The sequence below is a fragment of the Taeniopygia guttata genome, chromosome 19, assembly GCF_048771995.1.
Source record: "Taeniopygia guttata chromosome 19, bTaeGut7.mat, whole genome shotgun sequence".
Lineage (NCBI taxonomy): Eukaryota > Metazoa > Chordata > Aves > Passeriformes > Estrildidae > Taeniopygia > Taeniopygia guttata.
Genome location: NC_133044.1, coordinates 6,356,003 through 6,377,561, shown reverse-complemented (window position 1 = coordinate 6,377,561; position 21,559 = coordinate 6,356,003). Strand labels below are relative to the sequence as shown.

The 21,559-nt window shown below is 42.7% G+C and overlaps 1 protein-coding gene across 8 annotated transcripts in view; it reads left to right on the top strand.

The window, feature by feature from the left end:
- Positions 1-21,559, top strand: part of CUX1 (cut like homeobox 1) — a 268,920-nt gene that overhangs the window by 87,825 nt on the left and 159,536 nt on the right. For all 8 annotated transcript variants that reach the window (XM_030288034.4, XM_030288032.4, XM_072916710.1 and 5 more), the window contains exon 3: positions 17,787-17,834. In XM_030288034.4, the coding sequence (XP_030143894.4) occupies positions 17,787-17,834 (48 nt within the window). The remainder of the gene's footprint in view (positions 1-17,786; positions 17,835-21,559) is intronic.

Here is a 21,559-nt window from a genome sequence, read left to right as displayed (position 1 = left end):
GTATGCACAAAACATTATTATAGCACTTTTTAATAAATGGAATAATAGTAGACTTAGTGTTACATACAGGAGATTATCATCTTCAGTGATTGTGTGTGCACAGCTTGTGTTACCAGAAGATTAAATGAATCTTAAGGAGATGCTGCTTCACTGTGAGATTTGATTTTCCCCTGCACGAACGCTTCTTAAATTATTGAGCAGACAACACTTGGCAGTGGGAAAGCCAACAGGAGAAAGTTGTGAGCAGGGTTTACCTGTCTTGTCAAATGGCTCACCTTGGCTGAGTGGAGAGGGTCCTATCGCTGGCAGCACATGGGGTGAATTATGGGCAGATTAAAGCTCCCTCCCTGCCTTGAGGCAGCGCAAGGACTGCTGCTCCCACCTCCTCCCTGCTTATTCATCTCCTCCACAAACCTTGGCACGGGGGACCATGAAAACTATCACCTTAAGTAAATCCTCATAAGCTATTCATGTTCCTCGACAACTTTGCTCATGCTGTTTGATTCACAATCCTCTGCCTCTTCAGTTCTCTCACATATTAACGAGTTTGATCACTGCTCCATATAAATGAGGCATAATCTGAAGCTGTTAGACCTAAACTGTCTTGAACATACACTAAGTGAATATATTCAAATTTCTCTTTAAAGCTGGGAATATTTATAATAAAACTTGTCAGAGCTTCGGTTAACAGTTTACACTGGAAGTATTTTTGGTTGTGAAATACAAAAACAAGTCCAAAAATGACTTTTTGAGCTGATATTATTATATTTGCCTTGCATATGGAAAACTCGTGTTGTGATTTCAACAACAAATGAGAAAATTGGCAAACTTCTGTGAAAATTAAGTAAGCTCAAACTTCTATGAAAATTAATTAAGCTGAAACTCCTATGAAAATTAATTAAGCTCAAACGAAAAAGTGTTAAAACACTTCACAAATTTATACTAATGTGACTTGTAACAATCACAATAAAAGAGCAACGGGCACTGTTAGCAGCACTTTTAATTTGGGTTGTGCTGCCTCTTCTGTCACAGCCTGAAACTGGATATCTATCGAAGTGCAAACACTGGACTCATTTATTTTTTTATCCCGTGATGTTCCCAGAGAAGAATGCTGTGTAAAAATGTCTCCTGGCTCTCGGGAGAGGCAGCCTCTCCTGTTTTCCCTTTGAATGCTCTTTGGTTGTACCTCTCGCTCAGACTGCCTCTGTCTGGGCTCTCATATCCTGTCTGATACAGGGCTGCATCCTCGCCTGGCACAGCCCAGCACACACACAGCTTGAGTGTCCTCTGGATTTTTCTTTGTGTTACTGGAATATGAGTTTATAACATTTAGAATTTTCACCTTTGTGTGAAAGAAGCACAGAAATAAACAATATATGATTGTTAGAGGATTTAAAATACGGAGTTCCTGACATCAGAGATGCAAGGCGGGCTGGCTTTATAAGGAACTGGCAAAAGGAGCAGTAGTAGGAGCAAATGATGTCTTTTTTTAGCTACTAGATAATACTTTGGAACTGAATGAAGGCTGCAGCTTAGGAATGTCATTTCCCTCCTCAGCCACATGAATGCAGAGCAGGAGTAGATGTCACATTTAAAACTGAAAGCCAGAGGAGGTTGTGGAGCTCCCCAGGGGTTGCTGTGGTGTCCCAGCCCTGCGGGGACAGGCAGGGAGCTCTGGCTGCCTTCAGCATCCTGGAATTTTGGCTCAATCCAACGGCAAAGGTGACACCGTTTAGCCCCTAAATTCAAAACATTATCCTCCCCAGTCAGAAACATCCTCTGTGTCTACTGCCGAGTCCAAGGCAAAGCAGACACTTGAATTAAATCGAATCAAATGTGGGGAAGGTTTCCTCAGCAGCCTTGATGTGAGCAGGAAATTGATCCTCCAGCACAAGGCCGCAGTGCCAGGAGCTCATTCTTCACTGGGATAATCAGGCACAAACCGCTGCAAGTTAATCAGTTCACTTTCAGTTTGGTATTTACATTCACTTCAGCTTTAAACAAGCATTTAATTAGTTCTGAAAGTGTATTTGAAAGCCTTCGTGTTGGACCTCGTAGATAATGAATGGTGCCTGTGAGTTTTGTTTTGTTCCTGGAAGTGAAACCAGACGCAGCCTCCCATCCCCATCCCCATCCCGGCTGCGTGCCCTGGCAGATTGGAGTTTTTATCTTTGGGGAGTGCTCTCTGTGCTGCCCTAAAGCTGCTCACTGTCTTAGGGAAAGATGTTGATTCCACACAAGTTGCTGGAACAACATTCAAATATATAAAGCAGCGGAATTGGATTCCTCTGTTCAAAAACAGCAAAAAAAAAAAAAAAATTTAGTTTGTGGTTAATTTAACAACTCCCAAAGTTGCCATTACAATACACCTATATTAATTTCCTTATTAATTACGTGGTTGTGCTATTTAAGCTTCCTTTCTGTCCTTTGGGACCAAATTCTTGTCCTGGGTGAGAAACTGAGCTGGCTTTTGTGTTGGGGATCATCATGTGCTGTGAGCAGGGATTATGCCCAGCGTTCCCGAGTCATTAATGGGATTCCCAGGGAATTGTCTCCTGACTCAAGGCTTCCCTGCGGGGCCCCTGGACCTGACCTGCTCTTGCTGCTGCTGGAACTTGGTTTTTACATTTGCTCAAGGTTTGTGTGGGGTTGAAAAACTCCTGGAAACCGTTTCTTCTTTGGTGGCTCTCTAAAGAATATCCATTTTAGATTTACTTAAAGCAGCCCTGTGTCCTCTCTCACTGCGTTTGCCCCTTGGGACAGTCTGTTAAGGATTCTCCCCGAGGGGATGCAGAGGGAAAATCCTACTGTTTGTGATGCTTTTAATCCCCAGCCTGCCTATAGACTGAAATAAATAGAGCATTCACCTTTCTGCTTTCAAATACAATTTCAGTGTCACCTGTGGCATCCTGATTCATCAAGATCTGTTCTAAGCACTTCTGAATCTTATTGACCACTTGTTTTACAGGATGATAAATCCCTGTTCTCCCAGAGCAAACAGATTTAATAGAGCAGGTTTTTTTCCTTGATTTATGTTTGCCATGACCAGAAAGCAGGATTTCAGCATCCAGCAGACACTGCTCCGCAATTACAGAGTCACAAGCAGGCAGTGTCTGTTTTGCTGCTGAATGACAAATATTGTCAGAGGATTTGGTGACAGTTTATGTGTTCATATAGAACCAAAGCACGTGCTGCAATTGTCGCTTCAAGATTAAACTTTCTTCAAACCTATTTTTGATTTTAGGGGATGCCTCTGAGAGAGAGACACAGTAACTTAGTGGTGAGGGAATGAAAATTGGCAAAAAGAGTGTATTAGAAGCAAAAAGAGTGTGTTAGACTTGAAAACAAGGATGAGGTGTTTTTAATGTGTTGTGTATTCTTTAAAAAGTGGAAGCAGTGTATATTGTACAATGTTTAGAAGATGACTGTGGAAATTGGAAAATTATTTTTATCCCTCCTTTTGTAAACATCATAAGGGCATAAAAACAACCCTTATTGCATTTTAACGAGCTGCAGTGTTAGTGCCCAACAGTTGAAGAAATGAAGGACTGACATGCTAAATTGTGCCTGTGTTGTACAATTAGATGGACTGGAAAAACCAAAATCAGGGTTTGGCTGGTGAGGGGATGGGTCTGTGATGACAGCCCTGTGCTTGTTCACTGTCACAATAAATGAGGGCCTGAGTTGCAGGAATTAGTGATGATGATGCCCCCACACTTGATTGATCAGGAGATTAAATACAAAGTGGTTTCTGCAGCTGCTTGCTCTTGTCACAGTGGGTTTGTGTGATGTGGAAGGGGAGCCTTGCACTGGGGTATTTATGGGGTGCTTGGGGCTGTCACTTTTCAAACCTTTGGGAGTCAGAGCCAGGGGATATAGTCCAGAACAGCTCTGTGTATTTATTGTCATCCTTACATTAGAGCAAGACTTGGCTTAATAATGAAATCCTACAAGAGCAATATCTCCCTTGAAAACCATATGCCAATAGAGCTTTAAAATTGCTCAAATATTAAGAGGACGTTACACAAAATAGATGGATTCTGCCAGCCTAAGGAATAGGAATTGACATTTTTCAGAAAAGATGTCATTGATAATTTATAGGTGGCTTTAAAAATTAAACTTTATATAGAAGCTGGCTTAAAATGAAGTGTTGTCAATGTTCTGAGTGCATTGGGTACATTAAGCAGAAACGTTCGTGTCACTCAGTGGTATTTAAATACTGCAGAAGTCAGGAGCAGCTGTGTCCTCTGAAAGTCTGGTCCTGTTCAATATTAAAGGCTCATGTGAGTCTGCTGGTTTCCAAATGATGTAGCTGCACTCCTAGGGAGTGTTTTGAAACGAATGATTATTGATTTTGTCCCTTACACTTCTGATTGAAACCTGGAAGTGAAGCGCATCACTTCTGGGGAAAAAGACAATTTTATGTACAAAAATACCACCTTGGCTTTGTGGTTTATAAGGTGTGAAAGCTTCATATTGATGCCCTCCTAGTCTTAAGAACAGACTGACAGTCCTCTCTGAAAGCAGAGGCATCTGCTCTAAGTGCACTAGCACAGGAAGATTATTGGAAAGCTTTCTAATGCTTTTGCAGAATCAGGATTTCCATTTCCCCCCTTAAATACACTTTTTCCCCCCTTAAATACACTTTTTGTTAAACTGCTCCCTCTAAAACGAAGTAGGGGTTAATACACATTTTGCTAAGTAAGAAAAACAACCAAAAAAAAAAAAAAAAAAAAAAAAAGCCCCAGCCCAACACTGGAGGCTCAGCCCAGGAAGATGGGAATTCTGAGATAATATTCAATGTGCTCAAAGGGACAATGCTGTCTCTTGTTGTCACTGTCTATATTTAGCCACCGTGCTCATATGCAACTTAAAATACCTAGAATAGCAAGAAGAATTTTTTTTTTCCCCTTCATTGAAGTGGTTCAGTGTAGGGTTGTTAATTTTGGCTTATCACAGCTGACACTTGAGTAAGGGGGGAGAAAATAGCGGTTTGAAGCTTTAACTCTCTCCACATGTGCCCCTCTGAGGAGCCCTCCTGACTCCTGCCAAACTTTCTGGGCTGCCTTAAATTATGTGCCCCCCATTTAGGAGAAGTTCACAGGTCATTTAGTTGATTTAAAATCCATTGTTGTTTGTGCAGCTGATAAGGGGTGAAAAAGCTATTCGTTAACAGACCCGGGTTTAGAAAAAAATGTTAATAATTCCAGCTTCCTACTGGCATCAACTGGAATTCTTCTGATCAGTTAATGTAAACAGTGTGATTTATACTTTAATACTCCAGTTTACATGAAAATAAGCAATAATTTTCACACTTTCAGGAGTGTTTCATGCTGTTGCAAACTAAGTTTTTGCATTTTACCCAGTCACTGAAAAGATAATTAAGTATTTCTGTATGACAATCTGGCAAATATTTATGTTTTAGAGCCATATTACACACTTCAGTGTGCTGGTTTTCAATGTGAAATGCTCCCAAGCATCAGTTTAAAAAATTGGGCAGAAAAATGAGAGAGAGCAAAGTCCTTGAGGAAATACTGAAGAAGTTGTTTATGGGGGAATGACCTTGGCTGGTTGGATTCCACTAATGGCCTGTTTATCCCAGAAGTGAACTCCTGGTCAAAAGGAGGGTGCTGAGCAGCCCTGGTGGGGAATGGGGAGCAGCAGGGTTGTGCTGAGTGGCCAGTGAGCCTGAGGAATCCCTGCTCAGCCCTGGAGCTCATCCAGCAGCTCAGCAGGAAGAACCTCCCTGAAAATTCAGATTCTAGGTCAGAGAATCACACAATAATGAGGTTGGAAGAGACCTCTAAGATCATCAAGTCCAACCCATGCCCTAACACCTCAACTAGACTATAGCACCAAGTCCAGTCTTTTTTTAAACACATCCAGAGATAGTGATTCTACCACCTCCCTGGGAAGACAATTCCAGTACTTTATTATTCTTTCAGTGAAAATTTTTTCCTAATATCCAACCTGTACCTTCCCTGAGACTGTGTCCTCTTGTCCTGTCAGTGCTGCCCAGTGGAAGAGACCGACCCCACCTGTCTGCAACCTCCCTTCAGGGAGTTGCAGAGAGCAGTAAGGTCACCTCTAAGCGTCCTCTTCTCCAGGGTCTTCTCTAGGTCTGAAATGGCTGGAAAAAATGAGAGGGCAGTGCAGGGAGCTGCACACTCACAGCTGGAGCTTGACCCAGCAGGAGTTTTTGTTGTGTGGTGCTTTCCCCACCTCTGCCCTGAGGAAAAACCACTGGTGGAATGCAGCTGAATGATACCTGCTCTCTCCCAGAGGTGCTAACAGTTGTTTATGCTTCCACTATCTGATGATGGCACTGAAATGTTTCCTTGTTCCTACACAAACTTTGGGAGCAGCGTCAAAAATAATCTTGTCTGTTCTCATGGATCACTGGCACGGGTGAATATCTCAGTCCTCAGGTCTGATGGAGCATCAAATGCTGCACAAGCCATTCCAAAATCAATTTTAAAAATGAGCAATTACATATTTTTATAAGTGGATAATCAGGATTCAATAAATAGAAGTTATAATACAGATAAGTTGCCTGATTAATCAATAACAATTCAGAGATTCTGTAATGTCACTTGCCCAATTTTACCTTTTTTGCCCCCCTCGTGGTGGCCCTCAGTGTCTGTCCTGACCTGGCTAGGAGGGAGCTCTGTGGTTCAGAAATGTCAGCATCTATAAGGCTGTGGTCAGGTGGGAAAACCCGATATGCTTTGGGTCTTAGAGTGCTTATTCAAACACCGCATTTCCAGACACGGCGTGCCTTTAGGAATTTAAAATAACTTGTTTGAACTGCACGGTGTTAATAAGCAGTTGGGTAAGATACAATCTCCTCTGAACAGTAGCTTTTTCTTTCACTATTTTATCTGCATTTCCTAAGAGTGTTTCACCAGACGGAGCATGACCGTGCTTATATTTTGTGCTGGCAGCTCTCAGCCCTCTGTGACTCTGCCCCACTGTTCAGAGCAAACTTCATCATCTGCTGAGGTTTCACCAGGGCCATTATTTGTAGAAATACAAATCCTCTTGCCCAGGAAGAGGCTAGCTTTGGATATTTGCTTTAAATGTCACTTAAAAGTGAGCCCTGTAGTGGGTTTTGTTACCAAAACTCAGTGTTGGCTTCCAGTCTTTCAAGTTTGCTCACCCTGTTTCACTCCTGGCTTTGAGGAGCTCCTCCTGCCTTGAGCCCTCAGTGGCCCTGGAGGTCCATTTTGAGGCGTGTTAGGAATATATAGCTTAAAGAAGGTGCTTGAACTTGGTGTACCCTTTGCTTTGGATGCAGCTAAAAGCCTCTGGTATTGTATCACGTGCTGGCTTTGATGTGTACACTTAAGCATCTTGTAAAAATGATCAGATGTATAAAAGCTGGTAATAGGAAGAAGTTTATTGAGTATTTCTCTGGATAAAGGGTGTTGCAGGCATTTCTGAAATTCCTCTGTAAGTCCCTCTGTACATCAGTCGCGCAGTTTTGACCTTTTTATTTTCTTTAAAGTGTGGATTTTGCCTCTATTGCCAGTTTGTGCTTGACTTCTCATGGCACTTGGTGTTACTTGGTATTTCAGGTAATAAGTGATGGAAAACATCTGCTGTTGGGTGAGGTGCACCTTCAGTGACAGCAGGATAGTGTGAATGAGAACATGAGCTCCACAGCATCAGTCTGGGTCACTCCTCACAGAAATGTATTGCTGAGAGGCAAGAGGCACTGACAAAAGTGAATTTTTACTTAAGTGTATCTTAATTCCAGTTTTTTTACTGCCTTGAAATGAGTGGGGAAATGCTTTTGAGAAAAGTAGTTATCAGTTTATGTCTAATTTAGCAGTGCTGCAGCTGAAGGAAGGTTGCTACAAAGCCAGGAATAAGGTAAAAAGTTTGAAGCTTAGGTTAAAATGATGGCAGATAACTTGATCTGTAGTTGCCATATATAGTCATGCAAGAAAAAGTCTGTAGGAATCCTCCAGACGTTTATGGACTTCTCTGATTCATCTGTCGGAGCCAAACAGCTCCAGCCAAGAGATAGGGAATTCGTTAAACTGCATTAAGTTCCTAAATTGCTGCAGCCCAAAGGAGCAATTCTTCCTTTTATAGGGGGAAGAGTAGGAGGGAGTAGGCAGGGAGGATGGTACATTATGAAGTCTCTTCTTTTGGTAAGAGTTTCAAGAGATGAGTAACATTCTAGAGCTCTTAAAAAAAACCAAAACAAAACACAAACCACAGACAAAAAACTTGAATTAATTTCCGTTGCTCTCATCAAAAGCTGTCTGTCTAAATTTAGCCATTTCCTATAGACGCTCAGCTTATGCTGGCAACAGTCAAACTGTTTGTCCTCAAGTGCAATTTGTCACCTCCCCCTTCTAAGTTGGTAGAAGATAAGCCTGTATTAAGTCTGCTGATTTATTATTATACAAGTGTGGCTCATTTTAATCTGCCATCGAGCTGATTGTGCTTCAGCAGGAGCCGCTCACTCCAGCTCCCCGTGTCTCCCTTCCTCATCTTCCATCCTGTGGGCTCCTTTTCCTGCTCTTTTTATCTCCTTTCCCTCCCCACCCCCTCAGAGCACTGGAACAGTTCACAGTTCAACACATGAATTTGGGAATTAATCCCAGCTGAGAGTATATATTACAGTTGTGAGGGGATGCTGCTGCTCAAAAGCGCTTTATGTGGCTTTTTTATTTCTGAGGTTCAACTAACAAACAGTAAATGTATTGAATAAGGCTGTAGTGAGCTCTTGCTTTCTTTATCTGGGTGATTCATTTCTATCTACTGTGTGCTCCCAAAGCATGTGCATTATGGGCCTGAGCCTGTTTCCATAGGAATTTTGCCAGGAAGTGTAAAGGCAGCAAAAGTTTGTTTTCTCCGAATTGCTTCACTCACTGAAGCAACATGAAAAGCTCTGTGCTGTGTTTTTTTATTTAGGTCAGCAGGATGACAGTTAGATTAATTTTGAGGTGTTTTTACCAGGTATGCTAAATTAGATGTAGTAAAACCTTTGGGTCTGTATCCTGATGTTTTTGAGGTTGTCAATTTTTTTTTTTTCCTCCTTTGAATTTCTCATCTTTGTTGGAATCTGAAGTTATGATGTCAGCTGCATCCAAAGGGAGAGGCCTGAACCCACAGCCAGTGACTCCCTGCATGGAAGAAGTCACAAAGAACATAAAGACAGCAGAGATGATGGTCATGAGAGTTGTAGTAAATATAGGACATGTATTTGCAGGACAGCATGCTTTTTACTCAAGTCCTCATGAAACAACTTGTTTCCTGTAGGAGTAACTGGCTTTTGAATAAAACTGGACGGTCAGAATCAAGATTAAGAAGAAAATCTTATAAAAGGATTAGTAGAGGATTGCGTAGTATTGTATTTTCTTGCATTGAAATCAAAGCAAAAGGCTGAGTGTAATGATAGAAATCAGTAAATACACCTGTGTTCTTGCAGGTATGTCAGAGTGTGATTAATGCACGGGCTGCTCACAGCTACATTTGTAATCTCTGTGCAAAAGATAAGTAAGGAAAACAATTTTGCAATACTTGATGTCCCAGCAGTGCCTCCCCTCCTCACATCCTGTAAGGATCCCTGAGGATGAAGCCTGGCTCCTCAATATTATATTTAACACAGAATTATTATTCTTGGAAATTTAACTTCAAAGCAAGATCCTTGCGTTCTGGAAATCAATAACAGGTTTTAAAACATGAATGGTTTTTAGTAATCTCCCTTTTCCTAAATGAAGCAGTACATTGGGATTCAGGATTTCTGAATGGTTCTACCCATCCTTCCCTTGAGACTGAGGAGAAATCCCAGTCCCACGAGCCCAGTGCTGCCAGACAGCTCCAGCTCCTGGTCCATCGTCCCAGAAGGCTGAAGTAGGGTGCATTATGGTTCCAGCCCTGCTTATGGGGAGGGAATATGGAAAATTACAGCTGCAATTATGGTTTCACATTAAATATTCTTCTGTCTAAATCTACCGTGTGAAGCATTAGGCTGTGTTTGAACTGGTGTTGTTAATTGGACCACAGCACTTAGGTGCCTCTTATGCAGTCATGGCCCCTGTCATTAGCCTCTCATTAGACACGTTAATTTTTTAGGGCTCTTAATAATTACCTTTTTTTCAGAAGTTCCCCATTTTACACTGAAGAGAAACCCCTGATCTGCAGGCTGTAATTCTGGATAACCAGGGGAGCATTAGGAATACTTTTTCTATACACTTTCAGAGTGGGAAATACAGTGGGTGGAGGATGAAATCCTGCAGGATGTGATTTGGGAGGAGTGTTCAGGATCTTTTTCACTGGAAAACACAAATCACAGGGGCAGAGAACTTGTGGAACACGTGGAATTTATGGAGTGGCAGAGCAGTCCTGGTTCGAATTTGACAAATGTAGGTGAGGCTGGGTTTTGGGGATGTAAAACTATAATGGGATGCACAACTAAGCAGTCAGTTTGTTTCCCATTTTTTTGGACAGCTGGACTCATCTGATAACATCTGCAGGTACTTAATAAAGCTCTAATTATCTTTGCTCTGTATAGGGATCCTGGCCTAAGCTAGGAATGGCAGTTCCTGGATTTCACTGCCATGTGGTTGTCCTGCTGGCAAGAACAGTGCACCTCAGAGGTTCTGAAATATTTATTTAGTGTATCAGATGGGTTTTCATTACATAAATAAGGAGTCCTGCTGACCTGGGATGATGCAGACATGGTTTTTCCCATGACAGAGGTCTGTCATGGCATGTTTAGTGTCACCTCAAGGCTTCAGCATTGTGTTTAACAAGAGAGGAGGAGGGACAATCTCCATGAGCCACTATCCAGTGGGAAGCTTTTTAAATTAATGTTTGTTAAAAGTGGTGCTTGATTTTCTGTGTGTATTGGTGAACTGTTACACAACTCACCCTTTCCTTTTTTTCCCTTCTGGAATGTTAGTGACCAGGCTTTAATTTCATTAGAATTACCTCCTTCCAAAGCTCCACCTGAATCATTTTTGTTTGAACTAATTTTTTTGTTTCCTTGCAACTCTACTTTTTAAAATTCTGCATAGTTGATGTTCAGTGTCTTTCCTGGCCACTGTTAACTCACTGGTTTATAAATGACACCAGAGTTGTCACATGATGCTGAAAAGCTTAGTTCATCATGTTAATTTGTAAAGTTAGTTTAAAAAATCCTTTTCCTATTCTGCACAGTGTATGTGTGTATATATACACACACTTCCATACATGTATATGGTGCAACAGTTCCTCTCTGGCAGGGTGGCTTTTTAAACAGTTGAGAAGGTCCCCAGGCTGTTTGGATGTGGCTGCACAGGCCCAGAGTAAACCTGGGAGCTTTTTGTTTATTTGAACTTGGAAGAAACCATAAGAGGATTCCATTAAGACTCGGGCAAATTCCATTGGAAGCAAAGTCCCAGCACAGTGAGGAGGCTCCTTCCCAGACGCTCCATTTTCCCCAGCTTGGGAAGAGCACCTTGCACCTTGCCACTGCAAGGGGCCACAGGACCAGCCCTAAAATTCTCCCTCTTGACCCCTTTCCCCATGGCTGAGTAGGACCCACCAGGGAATTTCCACAAAGAAACTCTTGGAACTTCTCTGTGGTGTCTGCTGTCCCTTCCTTTGGGATTGGCATGTGGCTGCAAGTCTGGCAAAATTGCCTGAAGTGGTCGAACAGCAAAAATTCTGTCTCTTTTCAAGGAGCCTCTGTCAGGGTTCATTCTGCAGGCCCTGCTTTGTAACCTCTCCCCCCCTGAATTACAGTGCCCAGGGTTTTCCACTCAAAGCTGAAGTCTGCGCTCACTAAATCAGCCCTTCACAAATGGAATATTTTTTCACTTCTTGCTGGGTGGGTCCATACACTGAAAAATAGGTCAAGAACAGTAATCTAAATCTACTGCTAATAAATAATTAAAGCTAATGGAATTTGCACAAGATCTGTGAGCTTGAAATATTTCCGAAAGTACTGTGGTGTACGTTTTGCTGCTGTAAATCAAGATTTTTTATTTATCATTGTGCTAGGTTGAAACATATCTATAAATGTGACTTTAAAAGGGTGTTTTTTTTGTACAGAGAAAACACTGGCATCTTAGTGTATTGAAATAACTAAAAATATCACAGAGATTGATATGATTGTGATTCATTCTTTAATGATTGGATTTCAAGTAAATACTTCAGCAGCCTTAAGCAATAAGAGGTTTTATATCTCATTAAATCAAAGTGTAAATTGAGCAACAAATTGTTTACTCATATGATTTACTTTGCCTTATATTTTAGGAATTAAATAAGTCATCTAAGCTACTGTATAATAATACCTGTTTGAACAACTAGCTGGGATTTCAGTTTCATCTCTTTTAGATTAAAGCAAAGTGGAACTTGCTGGAACTAATGAAATATAAAGATTTAAATGTTTCCTTTAGTACACCCTCAATCACATGTGCCCAGGATTTCTGGTGGGGAAAAAAAATGGGAATACTCTGGATTTTTTCATAATACAAAGAAATAATATTTAAACCTTGTGCACTGGTAGGTGTCTGAGTGATCCCGACCCCTTCACCCATTTCCCCATAGCAGGGTGAAGCATCTGTGCTTGCTGCCTCTCTCTAATTAACCAGCAGAACTGCTTACTCCTAATTATAGCTAACTTGCTGATTTGTGTGTTTCATGGTGACAAGTTGTGTCCTTGAAGTACACAATAATCAAACACACCTCAGAAGTTGATGCCAGCGTTCTTCCCAAATCCTTCGTGCTTGGCTGCCTCTCACCTCTCCCCCTTTCAGCTGTATTTATGGGAAGCTCAGCAACATTCTGGAGATAATAGTGGGGTGGATGGAGTGTGCAGAGCCCTGGCTGTGAGGGCACATGGAAAAAAATCCTCCCAATCCCTAGGAACAGACATCCACCCTCCCAGCATGCTGCCTCTGGGGAGACAGGGCACACAGTTTTTGGAAGGAGAGCTCCCCCTCAGCTGTGTGTTTCATGTCATGGAATGATTTGGGGTGGAAGGGACCTTAAATCTCACCTCATTCCACCCCCTGCCATGGGTAGGGACACTTTCCACTCGCCCAGGTTTCTCCATCCTCCATCCAACCTGGCCTTGAACATGTGCAGGTGCAGGGATGGGAAGTGTTAGGTGTTGATGGAATTACAAAGACCCCCCTGCGCAGCCAGTACGCCCTGGGGGTTGTCTGGAGGTTGTTCTGTGTTGGGTTTTTTCTTTTTCTTTCTTTTTTTTAAGTTCTTACAAGAAAGAATCTGGAGTCAGGCTGTGCAGCCCCTGCCATTCACAGCCCAGGGCAGTTCAGTGCCTTATTCCACGTGGGCAGACAGGGAAGGGGACACGAGAGGGGACATCTCCCAATGAGGCTGCTCCAGAATGGGTTGTGACAGCTGAACTGGTGATGTTGGGCTGCTTCTCATTAGGATTCCTGTGCCAGACACAGGGGCATTCCTCAGCCCCTGCGTGGCTCCAGCAGACAAAATACACAACAATTGGTGGGAAATGTGGCGGGAGGCCCACGCTGGAATGTTCTCCCAGGGTTTTGGGTTGGGCTGTTTCACAGGAGCGCAGTGCTTGTGCAGATGATAAAGGTGGGTAGGTCAAGCTTAGCTTCGCTGGGCCACTTTATCAATCTGAGGTCAGAGGGCTCTTGTTGTGACATTTAGAGATAAGCATTTGGGAGGTAAATGAGATAGAGCAGCCTGTGAGGAGATCAGAAGGTGCTTGAGTAGCTTCAGACCTCAAGTAAATTACAAATACAGCATTGGTAGCCTAGCCATTGCTGTGTCCTTTGTACTGTACACAGGGTATTAAGATCTAGATAAATAATGTAGTTTAGTTGTCAGAAAGATGCATTTGTTGCCCAGGATTTTAACACAGATTTATTCTTGGTTTATTTTTCATGAAGTTATTTTTAATGTGAATGGAAAGGGAGTTAAAAATTATGTGGATTCAGATTTCATTGTTTAGCTACTTGATCAAAATATAAACTCATTGTTCTTACTCTTGTAAAGAGGAAATGCTATATTAGCTTTCAGCCATCAGATTTGATTCAGATAATGATACAGCATCCTCATTCAGGGTCTCTTCATCAGATACTGAATTTGTCTGTGATAGAGCTCTTTTCAGAAAACTGCTCTACCCCTGATAAAGCATCCAGAGAGAAAGAATACATGGATTTAGATGGCACAGAAAAATAGGCTAATAATGGGATTATATTCCTATACTCAAATATTTCAGTGTGCTTGTGTTGATAAATTACAATTTGTTTTAATGTGCAGTTGCATGGAGCCTTTTCAGCTGTTCTGCTTGGCCACAGTGTTTCGGTAGCTTTGTGAGGGCTGGAGCCTGGATGCTTTTCCTGTTTTGATCACAGCCCAGGCAGTAAAGGCCACCACACTTTAAACAGATAATAAATCAGCCAGTGTCCTTGCGAACCAACACTGCAGATTCCCCCGGGTCTGAACTGAACGTCCTTCTTCCTGTTCAATTTTGTGTAAAGAAGGTAAAATTCTGTTTGAAGTTCAGTGTAATATTTTGAGACAAAGTCTGATGAGAATTTTTTCCAAACTGCCAAAAATAAATCTCCCCAGCAGAGCTGTGACTCGAGGCATATGTATTCTTGACTTCTGTCTGTTTATTTTTATTTCCCTTTGGTTGTGAGCTGTCTCAAGTTTTGATGTTGTTTCGCTGAGGAAGGAATTATAAAAGTACCCTATAAACTCTTTCCTATAAACTCTTTCCTATAAACTCTTTCCAAGGGCAAGCCAGGAAAAGAGGAGAGAAAAGAAAAACTGGTGTGAAAAATGCCTTTTGCTGTTGTGTGTGCCATTTATCCACTCACCTGCATGGAGCCATTGGCTGAGTTTAAAACACTGGATCACATTCCTGCAGATCCCTTTCCTGGCCTGTTTGCTCTGGGAAGGGAATGGCAGTGGGATGCTCTATCTCAATTGTTCAGCTGCAACAGATTTCAAGTTATTGTGAAGATTTCAAGTTGTCAAAGCGTTTACCTCATTCAGGTGTGTGCTCTGATGTGTCCTGGAATTGCCCCAAATGGATTGCAGTGGGATAAACCATTGCTTGCCAATGGAGCTGGATCACCCTGAGCTGCCTTTCCTCTACCAGGAAATATTTTAAAAGCAGTTTTACCCCCACCACAAGCTGCTGTCTGAATCAAGCACATGTTTTCCCATAATGGCATGAATTTTGCTTGGTAACATTCTGATTGCTGGGATTAGTGTTTAGAATCCTGAATTTGCTAAATGAATGCACTTGAAAGGTTTTCTCCCTTTTTGTTCTTGTTTTCATGGCTCTGGGATCCTCCTTCTATTCCTCTCACCCCTGCTCCTCTCCCTCTCTGCTGTTACAAACAGCCAACAACATCCCTCATGATTCAAGATGAATATGAAGGTGAAGTCCTGACATAGTTTATATCCTAAAATAAAAAGTGCTGCAAATCCTGTCTTTCAGGAGTCAGGATGTGCCAGAGGAGGCAGTTAAATAGCAGGATCTTGGCTAGAGCTTGCCATGGACACAGGAGCAAGGATGACATTCTCCTGCCTCTGGATCTGGGATTACATCTCCTGTATTTCTGTCTTCACTTCTGAAATCACTTTTCCGGCTGGTGCCAAACAAGTCAGTAAATTCAGAGGCAATATCAGGGACAAAAGCCCTAAACCCAGTGATTTTCAACCAGCTGAGATTTTTATTTCAAGAAAAGTTGCTTTGCTTGGATGATATAATTTCTCCTGATGTTACAGAGGGTGCCAGTATCCAGGCTGTAAATCTAATTCTGTTTGTAATTTCACTGGGCACTAAAACTGCCTCTGCCAGATTTTGGCCTTGAATGTGGGCATTTATTTTGCCATCAGTGGTTATTGTTACTTTCTTCAATGTCAGCATCATCAGGTGACAAAGAAAACATGTCCTAAAACGTGCACAGCCCTCAGGTCTCCCTGAGAAGGCAGGGAGTGGGGAAAAGCTGCTCAACCTGCCAGTTTGCTTTGCTAGAAGTGTAATTTGTAGATGTTTGTGATCCACAAGGACAGTGTTCAACCTTTTTGTGTCCCAAAACAGGCAGCAGGATATATCAGGAAACACTTGGGTGACTTGGCTTGGCCTAAGAACAGAAGCACAGTTTGGTTCAGTCCAAAGAGGCAGCTCAGAAAGCTGCAATATTATCCTTGACTTGATGGGGATTAAGCTGTATTTTAGTGCAATAACCATGTCAGAAGTGAAATTTGACTGATCATTTGTCTTTGATAGCTTCATTTGCCTTGGGCTCCCCAAGCCATTTCCCAGGGAGTGGGAGAACTCCTGATACTCCAACTCTCTGCATGACTTGTCATTTAAATGACAAAAATCACTTCTCTCAAAAGCCTACTTTTCCTTCAGGAAAATCAGATTAAACCCAGGGCTGAGAGTGTTTTGGTGAGTGGTTTAACATCCAATATGTTGCATGACTGTAGATGTGTAAGTAAATGTGTTGGAAAAGAGAATTTCCCAACTTTTTAAGGTCACCTTCTTTTCCAAAAAGCTTGAGGCCTCAACAGACCCTTTTCTATATAGAGAAAATGCTTCAAATATGTCTTTGTGACCCCCTGCATGAGGTTCAGGCAGCTCAGGGACTGTGGCCTGTGCGCAGGTAGGAAGATTTCATGGTGACTGTTCCAGTTGTGGACAGTATTCCCAGGACTCGGCATTGGAGGGGCTGTCCAGAATCTGACCAAATCTCACCTGGACTTAAAAATGGGTCTTTAGCACTCATTTAGCACTAGTTCTGCTCAGCTGAGCCTTGAAAAATCTCCAACAATGGGAAATCCATCCTTTCCCTACAGCAGCATCAGTGCTGCCCTCTCGGGTGATGCAGTTTCAGGTTATTGGTTTAATCCTCTTCCAGATTTACTTCCAGGTGTAAGTGCACTATGAAGTGGCTGCTTGTGCCTTGTCAGTGGCAAAAGCAGGAATGCAGCATCTTGGTTGTGCATGACTAATGGTGTCCTCTGCAAAGTTACTGGATTTTATTCTTCAGGCACACACACAATAAGAATTATTGAACTTGTAAGTGAATTAGACCCAAACCAGCTTAGAGGTGAAGCCATAGAAAATTTTATGTACAATAAATATACCTTTTTTTTTTTGTCCTAAATTATCTCAGTTGCTAAGTAAAAATACGCTATAAACCTTAAGAGCGATTTTGTGGGCAGTATTTTAATGAATTTTGTAGCACTGAGCGTGTTGTAATTTGGAAGAAGAAATTTTGAGTTATACAGAAACCAGCAAATAATACTTGTCATCTTCAATGAGCTCCAGTTCTCTGATGACTAAAGCCAGAGCACTCTTGAGAAAATAATAAATAAACCAGAGATTTTTTAAAATGGCAACACTTCTAGTTGAAATGATGGTTAGGAATCATCTTCCTTTAAGCCTGGCTTCCATTTGGGGAACTTTCCTTGGCATAAGTTCAGAGGTGTAGCTGCTGTGGAGGTAGATAGGGACACTTACTGCTAATCTCATCAATGTTTCAGCTGAATTAGGAGACTGAAGGCATTCAGTGCTTTCCCAGCCCCACCACAGCTTGGATAATTCATACCATTTGCAGCACATGCAGGTGTATGTGAAACTGGAAATTCAGACCTGCTCAAAGTGAACTCCAGGTAGAATTCTGTTTTAATCAAAGCTCCCACCAAATGCGATCAGAATTAAGGTAACACTTGCAAACTGAAAATAACATCAGGAAAAACATGATGATGACTTGTCCTTCCCAGATTTTCTGATGGCATATCCTGCTTCTGTCTTCCAGGACCTGCGCAAACAGGTAGCTCCGTTACTGAAGAGTTTCCAGGGAGAGGTAAGAGCTGCTTCTGCTTCTCACGATGTTTTCAGTGCTGCTTCACTTGAGCCTGGTGTGCTGGCAGGGTGTGTGTGCCCACAGAGCCCTCAAAGCTCAGCCCTTTGCATTTTGTGTGTGCAGGGAACCTGAAGATGGAGAAGGAGATTTTACAAGAGCACAAAGTGACAGGACAAGGGGAATGGGTTCAAACTGACAGAGAGTAGGTTTAGATGGTATACTGGGGAGAAATTCTTTCCTGTAAGGATGGGGAGGTCCTGGCACAGGTAGTCCAGACAAGCTGTGGCTGCCTCATCCATGGGAGTGTTTAAAACCAGGTTGGATGGGGCTCTCAGCAACCTGGGCTAGAGGAAAGATAGAGGTCCCTTCCCGTGGCAGTGGTGTGGAACAAGATGATCCTTAAGGTCCATTCCAACCCAGGTCACTCTGTGATTCTGTGATTCTGTGATTCAGGGATTGTGCTGGACAATCTAAACTGGTCACATCTCTTTGCTCTGCATCCCTGAGCATCCCTGAGCCTCCCTGAGCCTCCCTGAGCATCCTGTCACCGTGGCAGGGACCCAGGTGGCCCTTCCAGCTCACTGGGCCTCACTGACCCTACAGGTGGAGCTGTCAATGAATGCAGTGTAGTGCCCTCATAAAACACGAGAATACTGCAAATTGTTCTCCCTGCAAAGCTTTCCAGCTGTAAAACATTGTATTCCAGAGGGCTGATGGAAAACCCTGGGTTTGTTGGGGGGCTGCAGAAGGTTCCAGCCCTGCTGCTGGCTCCAACTTGGGCTTCTCTTCACAGCACTCACCGAGAACACACCAGCAGAGTGCTCAGGAGTTTAAAAGCCAACTGCTGTTATTCTGAAGGGTTTCTGCAGGCAAAGGCATCTGGGCCAATTAGAGAGTTTTCCATTTTTGCTGTGGCCAGATGGGAGCCATGGTTCTGCTGCTCAGAAAGCGTCAGGGAGGGAGGGTGGAAATTACATTTGTCCTCGTAAAGCTCCGTGCCTGTGTGGGGTGCTGGATGGAGGCTTGAGCTCACACTGCTACACATTACACAGCTCTGCCCCTCAAGAATTGTGTTCCAGCACTTCCTCAGCCCATGAGTTGTTCACTGACTTCAGATTGTGGCACTTCCATCAGCACAGGGAAGTTCAGGAGCGTGTTTGCAGGACAGGGATTTGAGTGCACAACTCCCTTAGTGAGGCTTGCAATCCTGATCACTTCTACAGCCTGCTAAATCTGTGTCCCAGCTAGGCAATAATCCTTCAGTTCAAAGCAGCATGGTACTTTTTGTTTTACAGCCTGGTTTCCCAAGTATTGCTGGAAATAAATAAATAAACAGGATAACTTTGTCCTTGATATATCCAACAGACATTTGTGAGAGCAAAGAATGACTTGCGTGAGTCCGTTTGCCAATGGAAATTTACACTTTAAAATTGCTCCGAGTGCTTTGCAGTGCTCTTAGAACCTTTTCACTTCAGTTTCAAGCTTGCAATGCACTGACTGAAAAGTGCATGTGTGCTTTCAGCACTGTTCTTTAATGAAAGGAATGTCTGAGGATCAAGTAAAAAGCATAAATTTAAATTTGGCTACAATGGAGGAGCTTCTGCCATAAGATCTTCCCTGGTGGAGACAGCTCCCTGTTACCTTGGCATGGCTCATACACACTCCTCTCTATAGTTTTTCTTCACTGATATAAAAGTGAAGTTTATTTTGGTATAAATTCAACCTCACCAGAGTAAAATTGGGGTTGTAATCCCCTGTTACGTAAATGAAGCACAAATACATTAAAAGATTGTGCTGCTGAATCTCTGAGGTGGTGATTCCAGTCTCCCTAATTGAGACAGGGTTTCAGAAACCTAAAAAACCTGAACTAATCATGATTGACTACATAAATGCACCACATTAAACTGTGAATTATGGTATTTGATTATAGATGTAATTACTGTATCTTGTTTTGGAGACAAATCAAAATACCGAGGATATGAGCCTGTTCTGTTGAGTTATATTTGATTGTTCAGGATATAGATCTGGTTTCTGGTTGTTGTTAAGGCCAACTTTCTAAAAAATCAGGAGATAACTGCTCTGGGTACCTCAAAAACAAGTTTTGTTGAGCAGATAGACTTCTCTCCATTTCAAATCCACAGGAGATGCCTCAATTCCTGTCCCTTGAGAGGCTCAGGGAGCAGCACTGCTGGGAACAGACACTCAAACCTCAGCAGCCCCTGGGATTGCCTGGCAATAAATTATTACCTGTCAGGTGATATTTAATGTCCTGGGAGGAGCTGGCAGAGGGACCTTTTGGTCACACAGTACCTGTGGGATGGGATGTGAGCAGGGAGAAGGAATAGGGCAAGAGGTTCCCCTATTTTACTACACAAACATCAGTTTTCAGCCCCAGATTTGTGCCTGGAAGTGTTCAAGGCCAGGCTGGGTGGGGCTCAGAGTAACCTGTTCTGGTGGAAGATGCACATGGCAAGGGAGCTGGAACAGGATGGGCTTTAAGGTCCCTTCCAACCCAAACCTTTCAGTGATTCTATGACTTTGGGTTTTTTAAAAAGGTCAACAGCAGTGAATAAATAAAACAGAGGTAAGGGGAGAAGTGGTGATTGTAAATGTTTTTTAGGGCCCCTTCTGCTGGAGAGTGAGTGTCCTGGAGCAGGAGTGGGGAATGCTATAGGAGCAGCCTCCATAGGTGTTGTGGGTGGGAATATGGAACTTTGGGGCACCACCAGCTGCTCACTCAGAACTGGGCAAAAAGTTTCTTGCCTGATGCAACTTCTCCACTTCCCTGTGGGAGAGTTTCCACCACATTTTTGCCTCTGACTCCTGTCTCCACCCCCTGCTGCTGCTGCTGCTGCCTCATCCTTTGCTCCAACTCTGCCCTTAGACAGAGTTAGGTGCTTTGGGCATGGAATAATAAACCAGACTCCAGATCAGAAAGGAAATGGGCTTTTGCCAATCCCACGTGGGCTGAACTGTCCACGGGGCTCTGGGCTCCAGGGAGGACCAGCAGGTCAGAGGATGGAGGCAGCTCCCTGATAAGCCCAGGTATTTAAGCAGCTTTACATGGATATTGCTGTGCTCCTGCTCCCCACCCCCTGCCTTTCCTCAGCACTGTTTCTGGTGTGAGCCCACATTCAGCACAAAGTTGGGGTTTTTTCCTCTCTTTTTGCTGGCTTAGTTTCCCACCAGGTGGGTTCAGAGCAGCAGCTCAGTGCAGGGGAGATGCCAGGAGAGCAGGAGCAGCACAAATGTGCCAGCTCAGGTTGACTTAAACTGTCCTTGAACTGTGCCTGGGTGAGCCTGACGTGACTTGGAGAGAGGGGAAGTTAAGCTCAGGTATTTATGTCCCCTCCCAAACACGATTTATGGGAGCTGCTGGTAAACCTGGGGCCAGTTGGCGTTTTTAAACAAACCCACAGGTCACTGTAGCCAATTTTTCTCTTCAGTTTAAGCATGGAATGTTGATACTTCCCCCAGTATTTTCCCTTTATATCATATGAATTTATAAATACCGGACAAAGCAGAACATTCTGTATTCCTTAGTTATTTATCTCGTTCATTCAGATAACAACTGTTCCAGTTATCAAATATTCAGTTTCCATTAGTACTTGGAAATAACTTTTTTTGTATAGATCTCAGTGCATTAAGTAACTGGATTTTTTATGATAAGAGTTAAAGTAAAAGCACTACGAAATGGAATTTAACATACTACAAATTTTCAAATG